The 20,601-nt window shown below is 44.9% G+C and overlaps 1 protein-coding gene across 1 annotated transcript in view; it reads left to right on the top strand.

The window, feature by feature from the left end:
• The window catches only part of LOC111186807 (serine/threonine-protein phosphatase 4 regulatory subunit 1), a 67,143-nt gene that overhangs the window by 21,231 nt on the left and 25,311 nt on the right, over positions 1-20,601 (top strand). Inside the window, 3 exon segments of the mRNA XM_089895442.1 lie at positions 4,937-5,079; positions 13,825-13,898; positions 13,900-13,969. Coding sequence (XP_089751568.1) covers positions 4,937-5,079; positions 13,825-13,898; positions 13,900-13,969 — 287 coding nt within the window.

The raw sequence follows: 20,601 nt of genomic DNA, 5'->3' as shown, positions 1-20,601 counted from the left end.
AGTCTTGTAGAATTTTCCACATTCTGGATTTGGTGGTCATTATTCTCATGGTATAATTTCATGTGTTCTTTTGTTCTCTGTATTTTCTGTAAACTGAAAATTAAACTTGGAGACTTGATTAGATTCTGCTTCAATTTTCTTTTAAACAATACTTCATATGTTGTCTTGTGTACTTTGTATTACAAAACATCAGGAGGCAAGATCTGGTCGAGATGTTAGTATTGAGCAGTGGGCGCAGGTGTTCGATTCTTTCACTACAAAATTCCTTACCAACCTTTCTTCTAATGATTTTAATGGTCACAAATAATCACCGCTTAGATCTGTTATTTCATTGTCTGTTGGCAAGTGTCTGTGGAATCTGTAGTACGGCCCCATTTTCCATCCTGTTGTTGGCTCTGGTTGCCTTTTCTCTTTTTTTTCCCTAGATGATTCTAACCAGAGGATTATCAATTTTATTAGTTATTTTGAAGAATCAAGTTTTGTCTTTGAATTCCTCCGTTATATGTTCATTTTCTAGTTCAGTAATTTTTGCTCTAATCTGTATTATTTTCTTCCTTGGAGTTTTTTTTGGGGGGCGGAATTTAATTGCTGTTCTTTTTCTTACTTCTTGTGAGGAATGCTCAACATTTTACTTTCTTGGCCTTTCCTTTATAACATCTGCATTTTACATTTTAAGATTGCTATTAAGTACTATATTAAGTATTATAAATACTTAAATATTATATTAGTTGCATCCTCAAGTTCTGATAGGCAATATTTTCATTACCTTTTAGTACAGAGTATTTTTAACATCCATAATGATTTCTCCTTTGACCAATGAGTTATTTAGAAGTATGTTGATTAATTTAGAAATATTTGAAGATTTTCCAGGTATCTTTCTGTTATTTGATTCTTAGTTTAAGTCTTTTGTGGTCAGAGAACATACTTTGTATTATTTCTCTTCTTTACAAGTCGCTGAGATTTGTTTTATGGCTCAGAAATCTACTCTAACTTGTTGCATGTTTCATGTGCGCTTGAAAAGAACGTGCATCCCAACGTTTTTGGGTAGAGTATCCTATCAATGTCAACTTGGAAAGTTGTTTGAAACCATTATTCAGGTCTTGTCTATTCCTGTTTATTTTCTGTCTTCTTGTTCTGTCGATTACTGAGAGAGGAATGTTGGAATCTGTGACAATAATCATGGATTTATCTGTTTTTCTTTCAGTTCTAACAGTTTTCATTTTGTGTATTTCGAAGCTGTGTTCTTGGGTGTGTACACACTTAGTATTGCCCTGTGTTCTTGAATAAATTGATCTCTTGATCAGTGTGCAATGTCCCTCTTTATCTCTAGTCATATTCCTTTTTCTGAAGCTTACTATGTTTAATATTAATATATATACTCCCGCTTTCTCTTGATTAGTGTTTGTATGGTATATTTCTGCCCATACTTTTGTTTTTAACCTTCCTATGTCTTATATTTAAAGCCTGGTTATTGTAGAAAGCATATAGTTGGGTCTTGCTTTCTTATCCAGTTTAACAATCTGCCTTTTAATTTGAATGTTTAGCTCATTTACATTTGTTACTATTGATATGGTTCAGTTTAAATCTACTGTCTTGCACTTTGTTTTCTGTTTGTCTCAATTCTTCCTGGTATTTTCCTCTTTTCCTGCCTTTTTAAGAAAAATCGAATGAGTTTTGTTTTTTTTTTTTGCGGTACGCGGGCCTCTCACTGTTGTGGCCTCTCCCGTTGCGGAGCACAGGCTCCAGACGCACAGGCTCAGCGGCCATGGCTCACGGGCCCAGCCGCTCCGTGGCATGTGGGATCTTCCCGGACCGGGGCACGAACCCGTGTCCCCTGCATCGGCGGGCGGACTCTCAACCACTGCGCCACCAGGGAAGCCCTCAAATGAGTTTTTTAATAATTCCAATTAATCTCCACTATTGACTTATTAGTTATACCTCTTTTAAAATTTTTTATTGGTTGTTCTAGAGATTATAGTATATTCCTTTAGCTTATTCCAACTGTTCAAATAAAATTATTCCACTCTTCATGCAGCGCAGGATGCAGTATAAGAACCTTACAGCAGTGGACTTCTGTTTCCTCGCCCCCTATTGTCTTCCTGCATTTTACCTCTGCACAAGTTACAAACCCTACAATACCTTGTTACTATATTTGCTTCAGATAGTCAACTATCTTTCTAAAGCAACTAAAATGAGAAAAAAAATATGTATATATATATATATACATATATATATATATATTTTTGGCGGTACGCGGGCCTCTCCCATTGTGGAGCACAGGCTCCAGACGCGCAGGCTCAGCGGCCATGGCTCACGGGCCCAGCCGCTCCGCGGCATGTGGGATCTTCCCGGACCGGGGCACGAACCCATGTCCCCTGCATCGGCAGGTGGACTCTCAACCACTGCGCCACCAGGGAAGCCCGTGAAAAATATTTTTTATATTTGCTATCATTTTTACCATTTTCGTGCTTTTTAGTTCTTTTTGTAAACTGTCCATTTCTGTCAGATATCCTTTTGCCTCAAGAACTCCCTTTAACAATTCTTGTTAGCACAAGACCACTGTCAATGAGTTCTCACAGCTTTCGTTTGTTGGGAGGCTTTTATTTCACTTTAATTTTTTCTTTAATTAACAGACTTCATTTTTGTGAGCAGTTTTAGGTTTGCAGAAAAACTGAGCAGGACGCACAGAGAGTCCCCGTATTCCCTAACTGCCCCAGCATGCCCAGCTCTTCCAGTGACCTGCAGCACGTGAATCAGACTTATTTTCAAGTCCTCGTCTGACTGTTCCCACGTCGGCGGCCGATAACCTCACCCCTCCACGTCTCCCTACCCAACACCCGCTCATCCGCACGCTCGTCTCCCTGCCTCGTTCCTCCACGTCCTTCTTCTCCATCTTTAGAATCGCATCACTGTTGGTCATCATCGATTTTCCTGCCTCCTTACGGGCCTCGACTGTGAGCTCCTTCAGAGCGGGACCTGGAACTTGCTGGTCTCCGCACCCCCGGCTTCCTGCCCCTAGTCCAGGGCCAGTGGGGCTAAACTCATGATCATAACTGCACGAGTGGGTGAGGGAAAGAAGGGACAGAGACACCAAGCGTTCCTTCCGTGGTGACATTTCCAGGGAACATTGCCATGTGAAATCAAGCCATCCTCTTTCTTTATGTTTAAAAAAAATTCGCAGAAATAATACATGCTGTTTGAAATTTAGCAGTTTCAGGAGTTAAATAGTGAGAGTCTCCCTCCCTCCCGCACTATAATCTTAGATAGTACCCATGAGCCGTTCAGTGTATATATCCTTCCACACGTTTCCTAAATGAGTGTACGTATATATGAGTGTGTTTATATGTACATGTATTGCACACATATGCAAAAACATAATTTTGTTAAGAAATGGGTTCATACTGTATGTAAAATTCTTCCTCTTGTTTTTTCATTTCATGTATCATGGGCATCTTTCTAACTCAGTGTATTTCTATAGGTACCTTTAAAAATGGTTGTATGGCATGGCAGTGTATAGCTACATCGTAATTTATTTTAGCTTCCCTCTTTTGATAGACATTTTGATGGCAATTCTTTGCTTATATCGTAATACGGTTGGTGGCTGATGCACTAGAGGCCTCATCGTGTGCCAGGTGCCATGCTCTGAGCTTCCCGTGCACGATCTCATGGTCTCATTTAAGCTTCCTCACACTTTCCTGAGGTGCACAGTTGTCCACTGTTCTTTCATGTCATTAGCACAGCTGACAGAAGTATCGACTCTGATGCTTCTGGACTCTGCTCATCCGCTATGACCTCGCCAGGTCATTCCGACATCAAGCAGCCAAAGTGTTGGTGCCAAAGCACCAATGTGTTTGTGTCTTTAGCTCTCTCGCGTTCTGCATTCACAGCGGTGGATGTGCCCCTGCTTCAGGGCCCTCTCTTACCCCTTTCCTTGCTTTCCTTAAGAGGGCAGGCCTCCTGTGACCACTTGAGGCTGCATGCAGTTCTGTCTATCCGTTCTATGGCCCTACAAGCAGATTGGGGATCTTAGTTGCTTGATTTCCCCCGGGAGGCTGCCATGAATGTGGTCCAGTGAAATGTAATCAGGGACTTCATAGTGTCTGTTCCGGCTTCTTCCCGGACCGGGGCACGAACCCGCGTCCCCTGCATCAGCAGGCGGACTCTCAACCACTGCGCCACCAGGGAAGCCCACTTATATTTTTAAGTTGTACATTTCCAAGAAATTGTATGTAAGCTTTGATAGCTGATTGGCTTGCTTTAGATTTTGATCATTTTAACCGAAAATAGAAAAATAAACCCTTCCATATAGCTCCCATATTAGTTTAAAATATTCATATGAGTATGACACAACACTTGTAAAAAGGCCCAAGTGGATGTTTTGAGTCCTTAAATGGATTCTCTTTGTAAATGAGTCACCGTTTACAGTGCTGAAGCAATTATATGTGTTAAATTTAATGTGGTATATTGGAGCTAGAGCCGCTCTTTTGTTTAATGCTTTGCCTTAGAAACAATTGGGGTGCGTGGATTGTGGGGGAGTGCATTTATGAAAGAATTATTTGTAACGTATACATTCTGGCTGGAATTTGAATAAGCACAACCCATAGGTCTCGCATATATGCCATTAGTTGTAATCGGTTTTGGACGCTGGCCCGGCATGCAGACGTCTTGCCCCCTCCTTGATTTATATATGGCTTTTTATAATAGAGTTGTCATTCTCTCCTCTTTTTATGTTTTTGTATTGCCGTATAGCTTATCAGCTTTTTAAGCTTGTCTGTAGCATAAATACTCTAAATGGGAAATGATTTTTAACCTGCATTTGTCTAATTTCCTTGATGAAGTATTTTAGTAAGAAAAGCTAGAAACTATCAATATATACTATATAAGATGCTTGGCTTATTCTTATATAATTCTTTGTCTCATTTTTTTATTGCTGCAGAGCCCACAGTGCGGGCTGAGCTGCTGGAACAAATTCCTCCTATTGCCATTTTTCTACAAGAAAACAGGTCTGATTTTCCAGTGGTGCTCTCTGAACATCTCATACCCATCGTGGTGCGGTGCCTCGCAGATCCAAACAACCAGGTGTGAAAAATTATAACCTTAAGGTCTTCGTAGCAAATTCTCTTTCGTCTTATTTCCGCTGATGTTCGTAATTCAGGAAACAGCTGCTTAGAGTTAAGTGACTCAGGAATGAAAGGTCCCTTTGTGCCCAGTTTCTTTAATCACATAGGAAGGTAGATGGCACGCATTCTTATTATCATATTTCTTTTTCTTCCCCACTTTTTATTATGTAAATTTCCAAACACACCTAGCTGTGGCGAGAGTATTAAAATGAATGCCCATGTACTCTCCACCCAGCTCCAACTATCATTAACACTTGGCCAGTCGTTTTTCATTTATCTTACCCAGATAAATCCAACCCAGATAAAAGCATTTCCCAGACATTTCAACTGTAAATGCTTTAGTATTGCTCCCTAAGAAATACAGACGCTTAAAGAATCCCCAGAGCGACGGTACCATTATCACAAGTATAAAAACTATCAGTAGGTCCTTAGTGTCATCTAACATCTAGTGACTGTTCAAATCTTCCCAGTTTTGTCATAAATCTTCTTTTTGCAGATGGTCTGTTCAAACCAGAATACGCACAAGGTCTACACATTGCATTCGATTGATGCGCCTTTTAAATCCCCTTTAATTTGTAACAGTTCTTCCTCCTCTGCTATGTGTTTGTATTTGAGGAAACTAGGTCATTAGTCCTATAGGTTTGTCCACATTTGTGATCCGGCTGATTGCATTTCCACAATCCGGCTGATTGCATTTCCACAATCCGGCTGATTATTGTTTGAGATGCTCCTCTTTTCCCAGCATTTCCTCCAAACTGGTGAAGTCTAGAGGCTCAGTCAGACTCAGAGTTTTGTATTGTATAGTGAGAGCACTTTTTAGGTGTTGCTGTGTTTTCCTGCTGCATCAACTCAGGAAGCACAAAAGCAGTGTCGTCACCGGATTACGTTTTGTCAGCCTTATCTGTTTATGACAGAGTTCCTCATCAATCTGTGATCAACCATTAGTTATCATCACCTAGATCTGGGATTTTGTTAGAGGTTGCAAAATTGTGATGCTCTAATTCCGTCATTCCTTCTTTTATTTTCTATTTTTTGTTGATGTACAGTTGGTTTACAATGTTGTGTTAGTTTCAGGTATACAGCAAAGTGATTCAGTTATACATACATACATACATATGTATATATATTCTTTTTTTTTTTTTGGTACGCGGGCCTCTCACTGTCATGGCCTCTCCCGTTGCGGAGCACAGGCTCCGGACGCGCAGGCTCAGTGGCCATGGCTCACAGGCCCAGCCGCTCCGCGGCACGTGGGATCCTCCCGGACCGGGGCACGAACCCACGTCCCCTGCATCGGCAGGCGGACTCTCAACCACTGCGCCACCAGGGAAGCCCCATATGTATATATATTCTTTTTCAGATTCTCTTTTCTTATAGGTTATTACAAAATGCTGAGTGTATTTCCCTGTGCTATATAGTAGGTCCTTGTTGGTTATCTTTTTTATATATAGTAGTGTGTATCTGTTATCAACATCATTCCTTCTTCTGTTTTAAAATAAATTTATTTATTTATTTATTTTTGGCTGCGTTGGGTCTTCGTTGCTGCCCGCAGGCTTTCCCTAGTTGCAGTGAGCGGGGGCTACTCTTTGCTGTGATGCGCGGGCTTCTCATTGCGGTGGCTTCTTTTGTTGCGGAGCACAGGCTCTAAGCATGTGGGCTTCAGTAGTTGTGGCACGCAGGCTTAGTAGTTGTGGCTCACGGACTCTGAGCACAGGCTCAGTAGTTGTGGGCTTAGTTGCTCCAGAGCATGTGGGATCTTCCCAGACCAGGGCTCGAACCTGCGTCCCCTGCATTGGCAGGTGGATTCTTAACCATTGTGCCACCAGGGAATCCCTCATCATTCCTTCTTAATTTAATAGCTGGAATTCTTCCATAAAGAACTTCCCCCTCAGCTATTTGGTAACTCTGAAAAACTGTCTATGGGAGACAGGTTAAATGATTTACTTTTACCCTTTATTTACCAGTTTCTAGAATAATCAGTCGGTATCCTAATAATCTACAAGGTTACCAATTAGGTTTTAAAACTTTATGTTGAGTACTATTATGAACTCCTGAATTTTAACATATTAGATATGTTTTAAGCCACTGTAGTTTTTATTCTTTTTAATAATCAAATTGTCCTAGTTTTGACCAGAGGTAACCCTTCAGGTTGGCTCCTGAATTTTCTTAATGTGATCCAGTAGACTTTGCTAGCTCACTTTACCTGGAATCAGCTATTTCTCCAAGGAGCCCTGGTTCCTTTATGAGGGAAATAATAATAAGAAACGAGAATGTGGGTACCAGAGATGCTCATTGCTACAAGAGTGGTCATGGCTTCTAGTGACAGAGCAATTTATTTTCTTAAAAAAATAAAAATTCCTCATGAGTTTATATTGATATTTCCAACTCAAATTTAAGATTATAGGGCTTTTACTTACTTGATTTTTATATTTGTATCTTTTTATTTGTTTGTTTTTTACGCAGTATAAATCTTCCTTCTTCATGGTATTAATGTGTGTGTGTGTGATGTGTATGTGTGTGTATCTAAAATAAAAATACCAGTAGTATTACTAACAACCTGGTAGGATTACTGAATATAGTTTAAGATTTCTTTGCAGTTCTTTTTGCTTTTAGGCTATCTCCAAGTAGAGATGCACAGTCGTATTAATATTACTGTATTTTAAAGTCACTTGCATTAACCCTTCTTTTTGTGGTTAAGCTGCCATCCTGATACACAGTTAGGCTCATTTGTTTTCATTTATTTTTCATTTTTAAGAATTGCTTTAGCTTTTACATTTTGATCTAATTTAGACTTGTAATTATTTAAAATGTTTTTACATGATTCTAAAGTCAAAACTGTAAAAGAAAGTACATTTAGAGAAATCTGATTTCTACTCCTGTCTCCCTCCCCGTTCTCCCTCTCCCCTATGGATGTTCATTTTTGTTAGCCTTTGGTTTGTTCTTGCCTTCAAAAAATACACACGCACAAATAACTCTAAGCAAATACACGTATGTCCTTGTATCCTGTACCGCCTTGTTCCGCTCTCAGGTGTGAGGTGGCATACTGTCCCTGGTGCTCTCTCCCTTGCTTTTCCCATTGTCTTGGTGTCCCGGAGATTAGCCCATGACAGGCGAGGGAAGGCATCCTCGTTACTTTTCCCAGCATCAGAGCACTCCACTGTACTTTATCTGTAGACCTTAGGTCATGTCTACCCTTTGCCACATTAAAATTGTTGCAACAAATAACCTTGTGTCATTTCTGTTTCTGTCAGTTGATTCTGGGGATGGATTTCCACTAATTTTTTTATGATATGCCAAGTTTTTGTTATTGTCATTGCCAAGAAAGTCTACAGTTTTGACTTGTATTTTTCCCTTGATCCAAGCATTCTTAAAAGAGCAGATGCTCACTTTTGACTATCAGACAGTGTGATGGGATTAAGGATGTTTTTTTTAAAATTTTTTGTGGTACGCGGGCCTCTCACTGTTGTGGCCTGTTCCGTTGCGGAGCACAGGCTCCGGACGCGCAGGCTCAGCGGCCATGGCTCACGGGCCCAGCCGCTCCGCGGCATGTGGGATCTTCCCGGACCGGGGCACGAACCCGCATCCCCTGCATTCGCAGGTGGACTCTCAACCACTGCGCCACCAGGGAAGCCCAAGGATGGCTTTAAATAAGGAAAGAAGTCATCCTGCCTCCACTGTCCTGTCGTCAGTATTTTGGTTATTTTCGCATTTTCTTCTCTGGGCGCTTACATGTTTTCCTACGTAGGTCTCATCATAATGCAATGCGGTTTCCCCCGTCCATGCACTTGTTCAGACGGCTTCTGAGTGCCCCTCACGAGCTGCGCATGGCGCTTCTTGCTGGGGATGAAGAGATGAGTAGGACGGATTTTTCTACCCTAGGAAGCTCGTCTGTGTGTCATAAACGTTGTACATCTTCATAGTCTTCATATTTTTAATTGTTTTGAATGCTTAGGTTCCTTTCAGCTTTCTTGTCCTGTAGATGCAGTGAGCTTCACAAAAGGTGCAGTTTTATTTTTCTGTCGGCTTTTCTTTTTCCTTTGGATACATTCTTAAAAATGAAGTTATGCTGGGTTGGCCTTTGGCCTTGGCCTCTGTCATGTATCACTGTCTTACATTCGACTCCAGAGGAGGGAGGCAGGAGCCGTGGTTTTGGTCCCAGGCTCTCGCGTGGTTCCTGACACTCAGCCTGTGTTTGCTGAGGAGTCATGTCCATGGCGCAGAGCCGGCTCTCCCCACTGTCGGCCTGTGCTGTTCACGCACCTCCGCTGACCGCCTCCGCCCTGCTGTACCTCGGTTGCTCCTTTCCTGGGGTCTCCAGAGCTGCCTCCTCTGAAGTCCTGAAGATGTCGTCCACTCTCTCACCATTGACTTCCTACTGCCCTGAGCCCACCTGCCCTGGAGACCTCTGGCTCCCCGACCCCCTCTGTGCCCTGCTGTTACTTCCTGTTCTTCCTCAGCTGCTCCCTCTCTCATCCTGCCCTTTAGGCCGTCTCCACCATCACGCTCCAGTTCTTTCCCTTGGACCGCGCTTCCGCCCTCCCGGCCCTGCCACCCGCAGCCCACCGGCCCCCTCCATCCTGGGTTCCTATCTTGGTAGGGGAGTCACATCGTGCGCTGACTGGGGCCATTGCAAATTTATGGGTTCTGGTCGCCGCGGGACTTGCAGGGCTGCCTGGCAATCCTTTTACTTGTCCCTCCTCAGCTGCCTTTCGCATTATCCTTGGCGGCTCTTTTAGACCTTTGCCGCTTTCATCAAGCCTCTTCACCTCACCCTGCCTTGCGCCTAGCCGGTGACCTTGCATTTTACTTCCCAGAGAAAACAGAGGCCTTCAGTCGTCATGCCCTCTCTCAGTGCATGGAACCGCCATCCACTTCCTTCAGTTCCCCAGAGCCACAACCTGGGAACCACCCAGATCTTTCCTTCTCTCACCTGCTATAGCTGGTTAGGCCCAAGTCTCCTTTGGCTCCGTAACAAGCACATAACCCCTTGAGACGCCCCCTGCCCTTCCTGTCGCCTTTAAACACAGGGACATGATGGGGTCGCACCTTCGTGAACGGTCTTCAGACTCTTTAGCGCCCTCAGGCACAGCCCAGCCTCCGCCATGGGCCTCCCGTCCCCATCCCGCCGTGGACACCGCAGGCGTCCGCCCCGCCCCTTCCTTCCGTTCCGCCGGTCTCCCTGCTCCTTCCCAATGCCTCTCTCCTCCCATCGGTCCCCACCTCCCTCTGACAGATGCCGACCGTGTGGGCTGCTCGCAGTGCCTGAAGGTCCCCGATGAGTTACGATTCATAATTGGGCCAAGACGGAGATTTCGCTGCTTGAGGCAGTGGGTGTGCCAGGCCCCATCCAGCACCTGCTTTCGGGACAGGCTGTCTTTCTCTGTTCACCATCAGGTACTTTTCATGGCCACTGAACATGCGGTGGCTCCTGTGAGGTATAAAATTCACAAAATGGGGCACGACAGCAGTATTGTCACCATGACTGCCTCGACTGCTAACAGCTACGATTTCTTGAGCTCTCACTGTGTGACGTACCATGCTCTTGTTTCCTCTTCCTAACCCTCTCGGGAAGAATGGGCATGCTGGTGAACTCATCCTTGTTTCAGAGGTGAGGAAGCCGAGGTGCAGACAAGTGCGGTTGTGTGTGTTGGGAGCCCGGGCTCGTGAGGCCCATCTGCTGTATGTTTTGGGGTTGCCCAGGTCTACTGGACATTGTAACCAGTAGTTTCCCTCCCATTCTAGACTCTGAGCCCCTGACACTAGGACCTGGGTCTTCTTTATTTATCTCTGCGACCTAGCAAAGGGTCTGGTGGCTGGTAGGTATTTGGAACTGCACTGGCTGTAAACTCTCCCTTTGGTAACATAGCTGTCCTGGGCTCCTTGCCTTCTGTCTCAGGCGAACGGCCGTCCGACCTCCTCCTCCAGTCTGATGTCTTCCTTCCCCTCTTTGGTCCCATCTCTTGTTCATAGCTTGCTTATTTTCCAGTCTATCTCTTTTCTCTTTCAGTTAGAATCATGGCTAAGTCTCCCTCATCTTTGTGTCCCCTGGCCTTGACCTTGAGCGCACCATCACTCCTTTTCCAAGTGTCTTCACTGTGGCCTTGACCCTCTGTGGGCTCCCGTTCAGGGGTCAGCTCGTTGTACTGCAGCTGGTGGTCCCGAAGCCAGTGAGAGGTATCTTGCCGTGGACTCAACTAATCTCGTTGTGAAATCTGATGTTTTGTTTTTTTTCAAAAATAGTCTTAATTTTTAAAATTTCATAGAATATTTCAATCACATGGGAGGATTATGTCATAAACACCCATATCCCTAACCGCCTGTATTTGAGAAATGTTAACATTTTGCAATTTTGCTTCAAACCTTTTTATTTTTATTTATAGGTTACAGGTATGGTGAAAACTGCACTGGGCCCCTCCTCCATCCCATTCTCCCTTCTCCCTTTTCTGTAGGAACCTGCCACCCTGGCTTGGTGTGTCCCTTCCATGCCGGGTTTTATAGTCACACCGCCTGTGTAAGTGGCCCTGAATAAGAGAGTGTCTTGTTTCGGGTGCTTTAAAACCTTACATAAACGACATCAGGCTGTATTTTCCCTTCTGCCACCTACTTTTATTCCCCCCGTTTTTAAGATCTATCCCCGATGATCCAGAGAGCTCTTGGTCACTCATTTGAACTATTTTATGGTGTTGCATTTCTATTTTTTTCACCATTTATTTGTCCAGTGACTTCCTTTTTCCTTTGTTTGATCCTTTTGCCCCACTTGCCACTGTTAACTGCTTTTGCGGTTTTGAAGAAACCTTTCTTGGACGCCCACTCAGCAATTAATGTTGCTCCATCCCGATATGCCCTAGACACTGTCCTTTATGTATATGAGGTCGTTTCATCCCCACAGCCACCTGTGAGATAGGTACTATCATTGCCCACTTCTACAGGTGAAGAGATTGAGGCTCAAAGAGGCTGATTCCCCTTCCCAGGAGGCCCCACTGGTCATCATCGCACAGCGCAGGTCAGGCACGGCATTCACACCACTGCAGTGTCACCTGTTGGGCTCGGAAGTGTCCCCCCGCCTTTCCCTCTCTGCCTGTGTCTTCCCTAGTCTCCATCACCAGCCCTGGTCCTTGCCCGCCCTTCAGGCTGTTGTCTGGTCTTTTTCTCTCATGGTGCCGGGTCTCATCTGCTCCCCTGGGCCTGGGGAGGTCCCTGTGCGTGTGAACACCAGGATGCCGCGTCTCAGCCAGGCCTCCGGAGTTGGTGCGTCGCTGACCTCCTCCCCCAAAGCCCAGTGGCTGGCTCTCCCTAGAGGTCTACTGCATCAGATCCACAGAGTTCAACTTCTCCAGCACCCAAACCTGTTCTCTCTACCTTCAGTCTTGTTTTATTTACTGGTGCCTGGAGGCAAAGATCCCGAGTCATCTTTGATTTTCTGTGATCACACGCATGCAGGGACCCCCTCTCCTCTCTGTCCCCTGCCCCCAAGCCCATGCCTGGTCACAGCCGGAAGCGTTGCTGCACAGGAGCCCCTTGCCTGCTCTCAGCATTTAGAAGCCTTCGAGGTTTCTAAACTGTCACCCTCACTGAGGCCAAGACGATCTTGTCACTCCTCTGCTCTTCCACCCTGGGGCTCCCACGGTGCCGGAGTAGCCGCCAGAAGTCTTAGTGGGACCTGGAAGCCTTCCCCGCTCCAACCTCGCTGGCCCTTGCGGCTTGCACTCCGCCATCCACCCGCCGCCCCCATGCTGTCACCTGGGACCTCTCCCCAGAGTTCACCTCTCTGCTCATGAGCACGCCGTCCTCTCCCCTTTCCCTGCTTGCGGGGGTCAGTCTCCTGGGGCTGCCGGAGCAAAGTGCCGCAGACTGGGTGGCTTAGAGCAGCACCACCTCTTCAGAAACTTCTGCTGTCAGGCCTCCGGGGTTCCAGCCTCCCAGGCTCGCCTCCTTATGACCAGGTCCTGTCTTATCAACTGCGCCTCTGCCTGCACGTTTCTGGGCCCCGTTTCCATTCCCCTGCCTTCCCATCACTGCGGTGAGCTGCCAGTCTCATTACTTCCTCTACAGATTGGAATTTCCTGTGCTTTCACTTCCCCAAAACGTCCTCTCTCTAGCCTCTTAGGAGCCCTGGAGCTCCGGTGGTCGCTCACCGGGTGCAGACGGTGAGGGGCAGGCAGCTCCCCAGCCTTCCGTCTCTGGCCCCGGGAGCCTCTGTGCGCGTGTCCCGCTTCGCAGAGCAGGTCCTCCCCGCCAGGGCTCTACAGGGTGTCGGGAGGACAGTGCCGTGTTTTCCCACCCCCTGCCTGCATGGTACCCACTCTCCAAGTTCACTCTCTGCGGTGGGAAGACAGCAATGTATCATCATACAGGAGAACTGCGTGTGTGTGTGTGTGTGTGCGTGTGTGTGTGTGTAGAAATCTGGGGTAGGCGTTGTGAAGGCAAAGTGCAAGCCTGGTTACGCTGTCAGAGTGTAGATGGGGAACCCGACCCGAGTGGGAAACAGGATGTGTGGCTTGAGCGCAGAGGAACAGTCGGTGCCGTTGGTGGCCGCATCTAAGGCCTGGGGGAGGAAGTGACCGAAGGGCCAGAAGATCCGTGTGGTGGGGCGGGCGGGGGCGGGGGAAGGAGGCAGGGGCCGGCCTGGCACTCACCATAGGGAGTTTGGTCTTTGATCCTGAAAGCACTTTGGCTCATTCTGTGTTTCACCTTTTGCCTCTTCCAGGTTAGAAAATCAAGTCAGGAGGTGCTGTTGATTCTTCTGGAACAAGATCTAATTTTCCAGCACGATATTGAAAACAGTGTGTCCAATCCTGCTGGCGCTCTCTGCCCCTGACGGTGAGGATGAGTACAAAGCAGAAGCCGTGAGCGTAAGTCCCTTGGGGAGTGAGAGCCCCGAGCCTCGGCGGACTGTCCCATAACTTGACGTGTGCGGGACTCGAAGCGTCACGTGCGTTCAGTGCTGATCAGCACTGTTCCCATAAACGAGGCAGCGGGTGGTGTGGCCTCCATCAGAGAAAGTTCTGAGTTCAGATCCAAGCTTGTCGTGGAAGTGATTATCCGTATATCCAGTTGTTTCCGCAAGGCAAAGCTTGGGAAATCAGAGGGATTCGGGCAGAGGTGAGGCAGCTGGCATGGACTCCTGCTGGGCAAGATGCTGAGATTTATTAGGTAAACCTTGAGCCAGCTTGGGTCACGGACCCTGTTTCCCAAAGTAAGGAACCGAGTGCGGTATGGGAACTGCTTTTAGGTGGCACTTGGACAATTAAAAAAAAAAAATAGAATGGACATGTGTGTCTGTTTTATAAATTAAGATGAGACTAAACTAGGTATGTCAGCAAATAAGAGAGAGTCTATCTGAAGAATGTGGCCATCATGTTTACAGCAGTTTGGGAGATGCTGTGTTCAAGTCTCTGTGCTCTTGTCAGTTAAAAGGTATACGATGAAAGAAAGAGTGTAAGTACTGAATGTCTTCTACTTTTAGTAGTTAATTTTGTGGTATCCTTGGGTTTGTAGGATTCTGTGCCCATTATGAAGTGATTATGCAAGCAAGGACTTCCTACTTGCTTCTGGAGCCCTTGTTCACAAACTAGCTGTTGACGAGCCAGTGCTGGCCTTTACGTGCCGCCCTTAGACTAAGACCCAGCTTGTCCTCGGGCTTCTCCTTCGTGGGTCAGGGGAAGGTCATCCAAGGCTACCTTGTGTTCCGTAGCTGCCGCTCCCTCCCCAGGGACCGAGGCAGGGGTTGCTGCACCGGCCGGCCCTTTGTGTTGGCATCACAGAACTAAACAGCTCCAGGAATGTTCCAGCATTTTAGGAAAATACGTAAGGATTTACAAAATCTTAAGCCTTAATTGTGAGTACAATAAGATATGGTTGTTTTCTTGGTTGAGAAAGAATGGTGTTCGAAAAAGGAATTCTTTTTCAAAGTGGAAACATACACCATGGAGCTAAAAATTTGTAATACAGCATCAGACCATTTGGTCATTATTCTTCATTTATGCAAAAGTTGTCCTCACCTATGAGTTAAAGGTCTGGCTTTTTTAACTAATTTAATTTTTTGCATATTCCATATGTTTATAAGATGAATCAGGCTGAAGAATAATTGATTATTAAAATTCAAATTCTCCAGGGTTCTTTGATAAATTTCAAGTTTCCCTGTAAGAAATTAAATTCATTTTGCAGGATGAACCTGGATAATGTCATTTAGTTGGGATGCTTGGCAGTCGAGCGGTAAACTTTGCCAACTAGCTCTTCTTTTTCATTTGAAAGTTGGTTAGGCTAGTTTCCAAAGCTACAACTGACAACCAAATATCTTACCCCTAAAGACTGCCAAATACCATGACAAATAATTTTAAAGGCGCTTTTGCATGATTTTTATTTTGTTTTGTTTCCAACCACTCCATTCTTGTCAGCAATATTCTTCTTTTCTTTTGGTGAAGATATTTGGAAAATATAACAAGTCATCAAAAAGCTCTCTTCACATTTCACTTGCAGAACAAATTAGTTCACATAAACTGCACTTCTTATTCAAAGTGGGTTGCCGATTTCATTACTTGAAATGTGCAAGCTTTTAAACGTGGCTGCAAAGAACGGAAATGGTCTTGAACCCTCCCCAGGTAGAGGCACATCTGCGTTTCAGGGCACTTCTGGAAGATTGCCACTTCTCCTCCCTTAGGGCCCCAAGGGAAGCAGGATTTGGGGCTTCTTGCCTGGCCCGTGTGTGCTTGGGTCAGACCCAGAAGCTGCTCTGTCTTCCCTTATTTCCTGGAGGTCAAGGAGTCTTGGAGGGGGTCTCACTCCTTGGGCCCCCAGAGTCCTGGAGTACAGAGGGTGCTGTTCTCTTTTCAGCTACGAAATGACAGTACGATAGGGAGTGGATTTCATTCTTCAAGGGACGGAGGCCACGTGTGGGATTGGCAGAGCTTCCCCAGGAGGATAGCGCTCTCTCATTTAGCTGGTCTGAGTGACACCCCAAACACTGTGGCTACCAACATGTATGTGTGAGGAGGTGACAGGTGAGAAAAGAAGCAAATTGCACTGCTCCGATGCCCTTGTATTTCGGGCTTTCTTTGCAGCCATATGGTGTGAATGTTGCTACGTCCATATGTCCATAAGCACACACTCTCAGAACAGTGCCGTTTTGAAGGAATTGCTTCTTGCTCCGAGGAAACGGCGTGCCTCTATAGACAAAATGTGCATCTATTCGTTAGCCTTTGTATTCCCTTTGGAAGTTACAATCAGTCGATTCTGATGCCAGCAACCCTAGTGTATACATGATTGAGAGCATCGGAGCTAGCCAACTGGACATGGCCTGGGCATTTTAAAATTGATCTGTGCAGTGCAGGTAATATGTATTATGTGTTGGTTTCTTATGTCCTGGTTTCTCAGATAAATGCGGTTTGTTCTGTGAAGTCTGTCTAATATGCCAGGCGACATTAGCGACTCCCTCCTTCACGCATCCCGGAGGCTTGGTTCATATCTGTCTTCTGTCATTTAGCAGTCGAACTGCGAACTTCATTTGTTTGTTTATTTCTCCTTCAAAATAGTGCGCTTCTTAAACAACAGGTGTCTTTCTGCCCTCGGCACCCAGCACAGTGCCAGGCCCAGAGTCAGTACTAAATAAATGTTAGTTGTTGAATGAATGAATTGGTAAAACCTGGAAGCGCTGTATCCTGTAATTATATCTAGACAGCATAAACAGGCCACCGGAGACCAATTATAATTCCTCTCGTTCGCAGGAAGGCCATTAGCATTCTGAGTTTATAACTAATTGTCAGAAGCCTATTTTTCTCTCACAACACGTTTTCACATTAAGGCTGCCTCATGTTTTGTTGTCTTCCTAGTTTTGAGCTCATTTTTATTTGTGCATTTATTTAAAAAGAATTTTGTGGTTGTGTGCCATAAAGAATAGTTGGCCCCCAGCAACCGAGTGAAGATCGTCATTGCATACAAGTGGTTCCCAGGGCCACGGGCATGTCATTTCTTGTCGCTCGGAGTGCTGACTTTTTAACGATTCTGGATTTGTTGCACACGGGTAGTAATAAGGTCGTGTGGGCGTGGCAGACGGAGAGGGTGGATGGAGACGCCGGGCCCTCCTTAGTTGTCCGTCACCCTGGATATGAAGCCTCGTGGCTCATTTATGTGGCAGTCACTCTATGCAGTTCTGCCAAAGCATCAGATCAGAAACGCGTGTCTTCTAAATTCGGGAGACACAGCCTTTGCCTCATTTGTGTTGTGGGGACAGTTTCCTCCTCCCCCACCCCAGTTGGGTCTCTTTTCCCTCTTGTCTGCTATGTGCGGGTTCCAGGTAGAATAGTGGGTGGACTGCTAACCAGGAGCCTGCTCTGCTGTTTAAAAAAAAAAAAAAAAAGGCAGTGCTGTGCTGTGGGCAGAGCAGACATGAGGGATGGGAAGTCCTTCCTTCTTTCCTTTTTCTTTTTTTTGGAGGGGGGATGGGAGAGTTCTTTAAACGTTTTTGGGGGGTCATTTTTCATTCTGTCTTAATTTCAGACTTGTGGAAAAGTTGCAGGAGTGAACTCCTGTACATACTTTATCTCACTTCTCCAGTGGTTTATACTTACGTCTGTTTGTTCAGTCACATCCTCTCTCTTTACACATCTGCGCACACACACAGATATATACATACACACGTGTGTATATTTTTCTGAGCCATTTGAGAGTAAATTGGAGACATTGTGCCCCTTTACTCCTAAATACTTCAGTGCATATTTCCTTTTTAAAAACGAGGAAACTCTCTCCTAAACAACCATAGTGCACTGATCAAAATCAGGAATTTTAACCCTGATACAATACTAATATCCCACCCATGGTTCATGTTCAAATATTGTCATTTGTCCAGGATCACACATTGGACTGAATTGTCTTATCTCCTCTGTCTCCTTGAACCTGGGGCAGATCTTGAGTCTTTCTCTGAATTTTGTTAACATTAACATGTTGGAAGAGGACAGGCCAGTGCTTTGGTGGAACGTCTCCCAATTTAGGTTTGTCCTGTGTTTCCTCATGACTAGATTCAGGCTCTGCATTTCTGGCGGGATGCCCTGGAAGTAATGTTGTGTCCTTATGTGTCACGTTAGGAGGCCCAGGACTTCAGTTCGTCCTGAGATTGATGATGTTAACTCTGGTGACTTAGACAGAGGTGATGTCTGCCAGGTTTCTCTGCACCGCTCTTCCCCTCTGGACATAATAAGGGGAGTTACTTTGCAGCTACCCAAGTTTGCTGTCCATCAGACGTTCACCCACTAGTGTTAGCATCCACCGATGATTCCAGCTGTCACTCTACTGTGAAGAGCGTTCCCTTCTCCATTATTTGCTGACATTTGGTTGAGATTTTCACATCTATATTCAAGTGGACTATTGTAAGCAATTTTCTTTTCCTGTTATGTTTTTGTCAGCTTTTAGAATCGGGGTTATTCTGGCTTCAAAAAATGAGTTGGGAAGTATTCCCTGCTCTTCTATTTTCTGAACGATTTTTTTAAAGATTGGTGTTATTTTGCCCTTAAATATTTGTTAGAATTCACCAGTAAAACCTCTGGTTCTAGGGTTTTCTTTGTGAGATGGTTTTTGATAACAGATTCAACACAGATATGGGCTATTCAGGGTTGTTATTTCATCTGTTTTATTAGGTAAGCTGTATATTTTAGGGAATTTATTAATTTCATCTAAGTTGTTAATTTATCAAGTTTTTGGGATAAAGTTGCTTACAATATTCCCTTACCTCTTTTTTTGTTTTGTTTTGTTTTGTTTTGTTTTGCGGTACGCGGGCCTCTCACTGTTGCTGCCTCTCCCGCCGCGGAGCACAGGCTCCGGATGCGCAGGCCCAGCGGCCACGACCCACGGGCCCAGCCGCTCCACGGCACGTGGGATCCTCCCGGACCGGGGCACGAACCTGCGACCCCTGCATCGGCAGGCGGACTCTCAACCACTGCGCCACCAGGGAAGCCCCTCCCTTACCTCTTAATGCCTGGAAGATCTGTAGTTTTATCCCTTTCATTTATCATACTGGTAATTTCTACTGTTTATTATTTCCTTCCTTCTACTTACTTGAGTTCAATTTGCTTGTAGTTTTCCAGTTTCTTAAGGAGGAAGCTTAATATTTTTCAGCCTATCTTCTTGTCTACTTTAAGGGTTTAAAGCTACACATTTAATGTTTATATATTTGTGATGTATTGACTCTTTTACTAAGAAGTGACTTTCTTTATCACTGGTAGTAATCTGTATCTTGTAGTCCACTGTGATATTACTGTAACCACTCCAGCATTCTTATGTTTACTGCCCATCATAGTATATTTGTTTACGTCACTTTACTCAATACCTTGTATGTCTTTACATTTAAAATCCTCCTGCTTTCATTAGCATAGAGTTTGATCTTCCTTTTATAGCCAATCTGATAGTTTCTGCCTTTTAATTGGAGTGTTCATTCCATTTATGTTTAATGTAATTATTGATATATTTGAATTTAATTCTGCCAATTTGTTTTCCATTTGTGTCATTTGTTCTTCTGTTATTTCCTGCCTTTTCTCGGGCTAATTGGATATTTTTGTATACTGCACTTTAATTTCTCTATTGAGGATTTTCAAAAATGTGGGGGCTTCCCTGGTGGCGCAGTGGTTGAGAGTCTGCCTGCCGATGCAGGGGACACGGGTTCGTGCCCTGGCCTGGGAGGATCCCACATGCCGTGGAGCGGCTGGGCCCGTGGGCCATGGCTGCTGGGCCTGCGCGCCCGGAGCCTGTGCTCCGCAATGGGAGAGGCCACAACAGTGAGAGGCCCGCGTACCGAAAAAAAAAAAAAAAAATGTGGGACCCTGCAACATCGTAGCTCCCTTCACCCTCTCCTCCTCTGTGCTGTGGTTGTCATATACATTATGACATGTACATCACATGATGATCCTGGTAATGTGGTATGATTTTAGATTTGAACAATTCTATCTTTGGGAGAAAGTAAGAAAAGGGAAGAAATGCATAGCCCTTTATACCCGCTTTTTTACCATTTTTGGTGCTCTTGCTTCCTTTCCTAGGTCTGAGTTTCCATCTGGTATCATTTCCCTGCAGCCTGAAGAACTTCCTTTAATACTTTTTTTGAATTTGGTTGGCTGCTGCTGAAATCTCCCAGTTTTAATCGGAAAATTTCTTTATTTTGCCTTCATTTTTGAATGATCGTTTTACTGGATATAGAATTGAGGTTTGTTTTCGTTTTTCCTTGCAGCACTTTAAAGATATCACCCTGTTGTCTCCTGGGGAAGTCAGCTGTCATTCACATCGTACTCCTGTGGAGAAAATATCCTATTTGGGCAGTGTTTGGCTATTGTTCCTTTAGGTGCTTTTTCTCTCTTTCTCCTTTCAGTCCAGGCCTTATAAAGTTGGGACCCTTGATATTGTCCCAACAGTAGGTCTTTGAGGTTCTGTTTTTGTTTGTTTGTTTTGTTTATTTAAGTAATTTTTGTCTCTGATGTTCAGATTTAGTGACCTTCATTGATCTGTT

This window comes from Delphinapterus leucas, chromosome 15, assembly GCF_059928025.1.
Source record: "Delphinapterus leucas isolate spDelLeu-1000000601 "Yukka" chromosome 15, BTC_Dleu_Yukka2, whole genome shotgun sequence".
In the NCBI taxonomy this organism is placed as follows: Eukaryota; Metazoa; Chordata; class Mammalia; order Artiodactyla; family Monodontidae; genus Delphinapterus; species Delphinapterus leucas.
The sequence above is the reverse complement of the archived record's forward strand: the minus strand, read 5'-3'. Positions and strand labels throughout refer to the sequence as shown.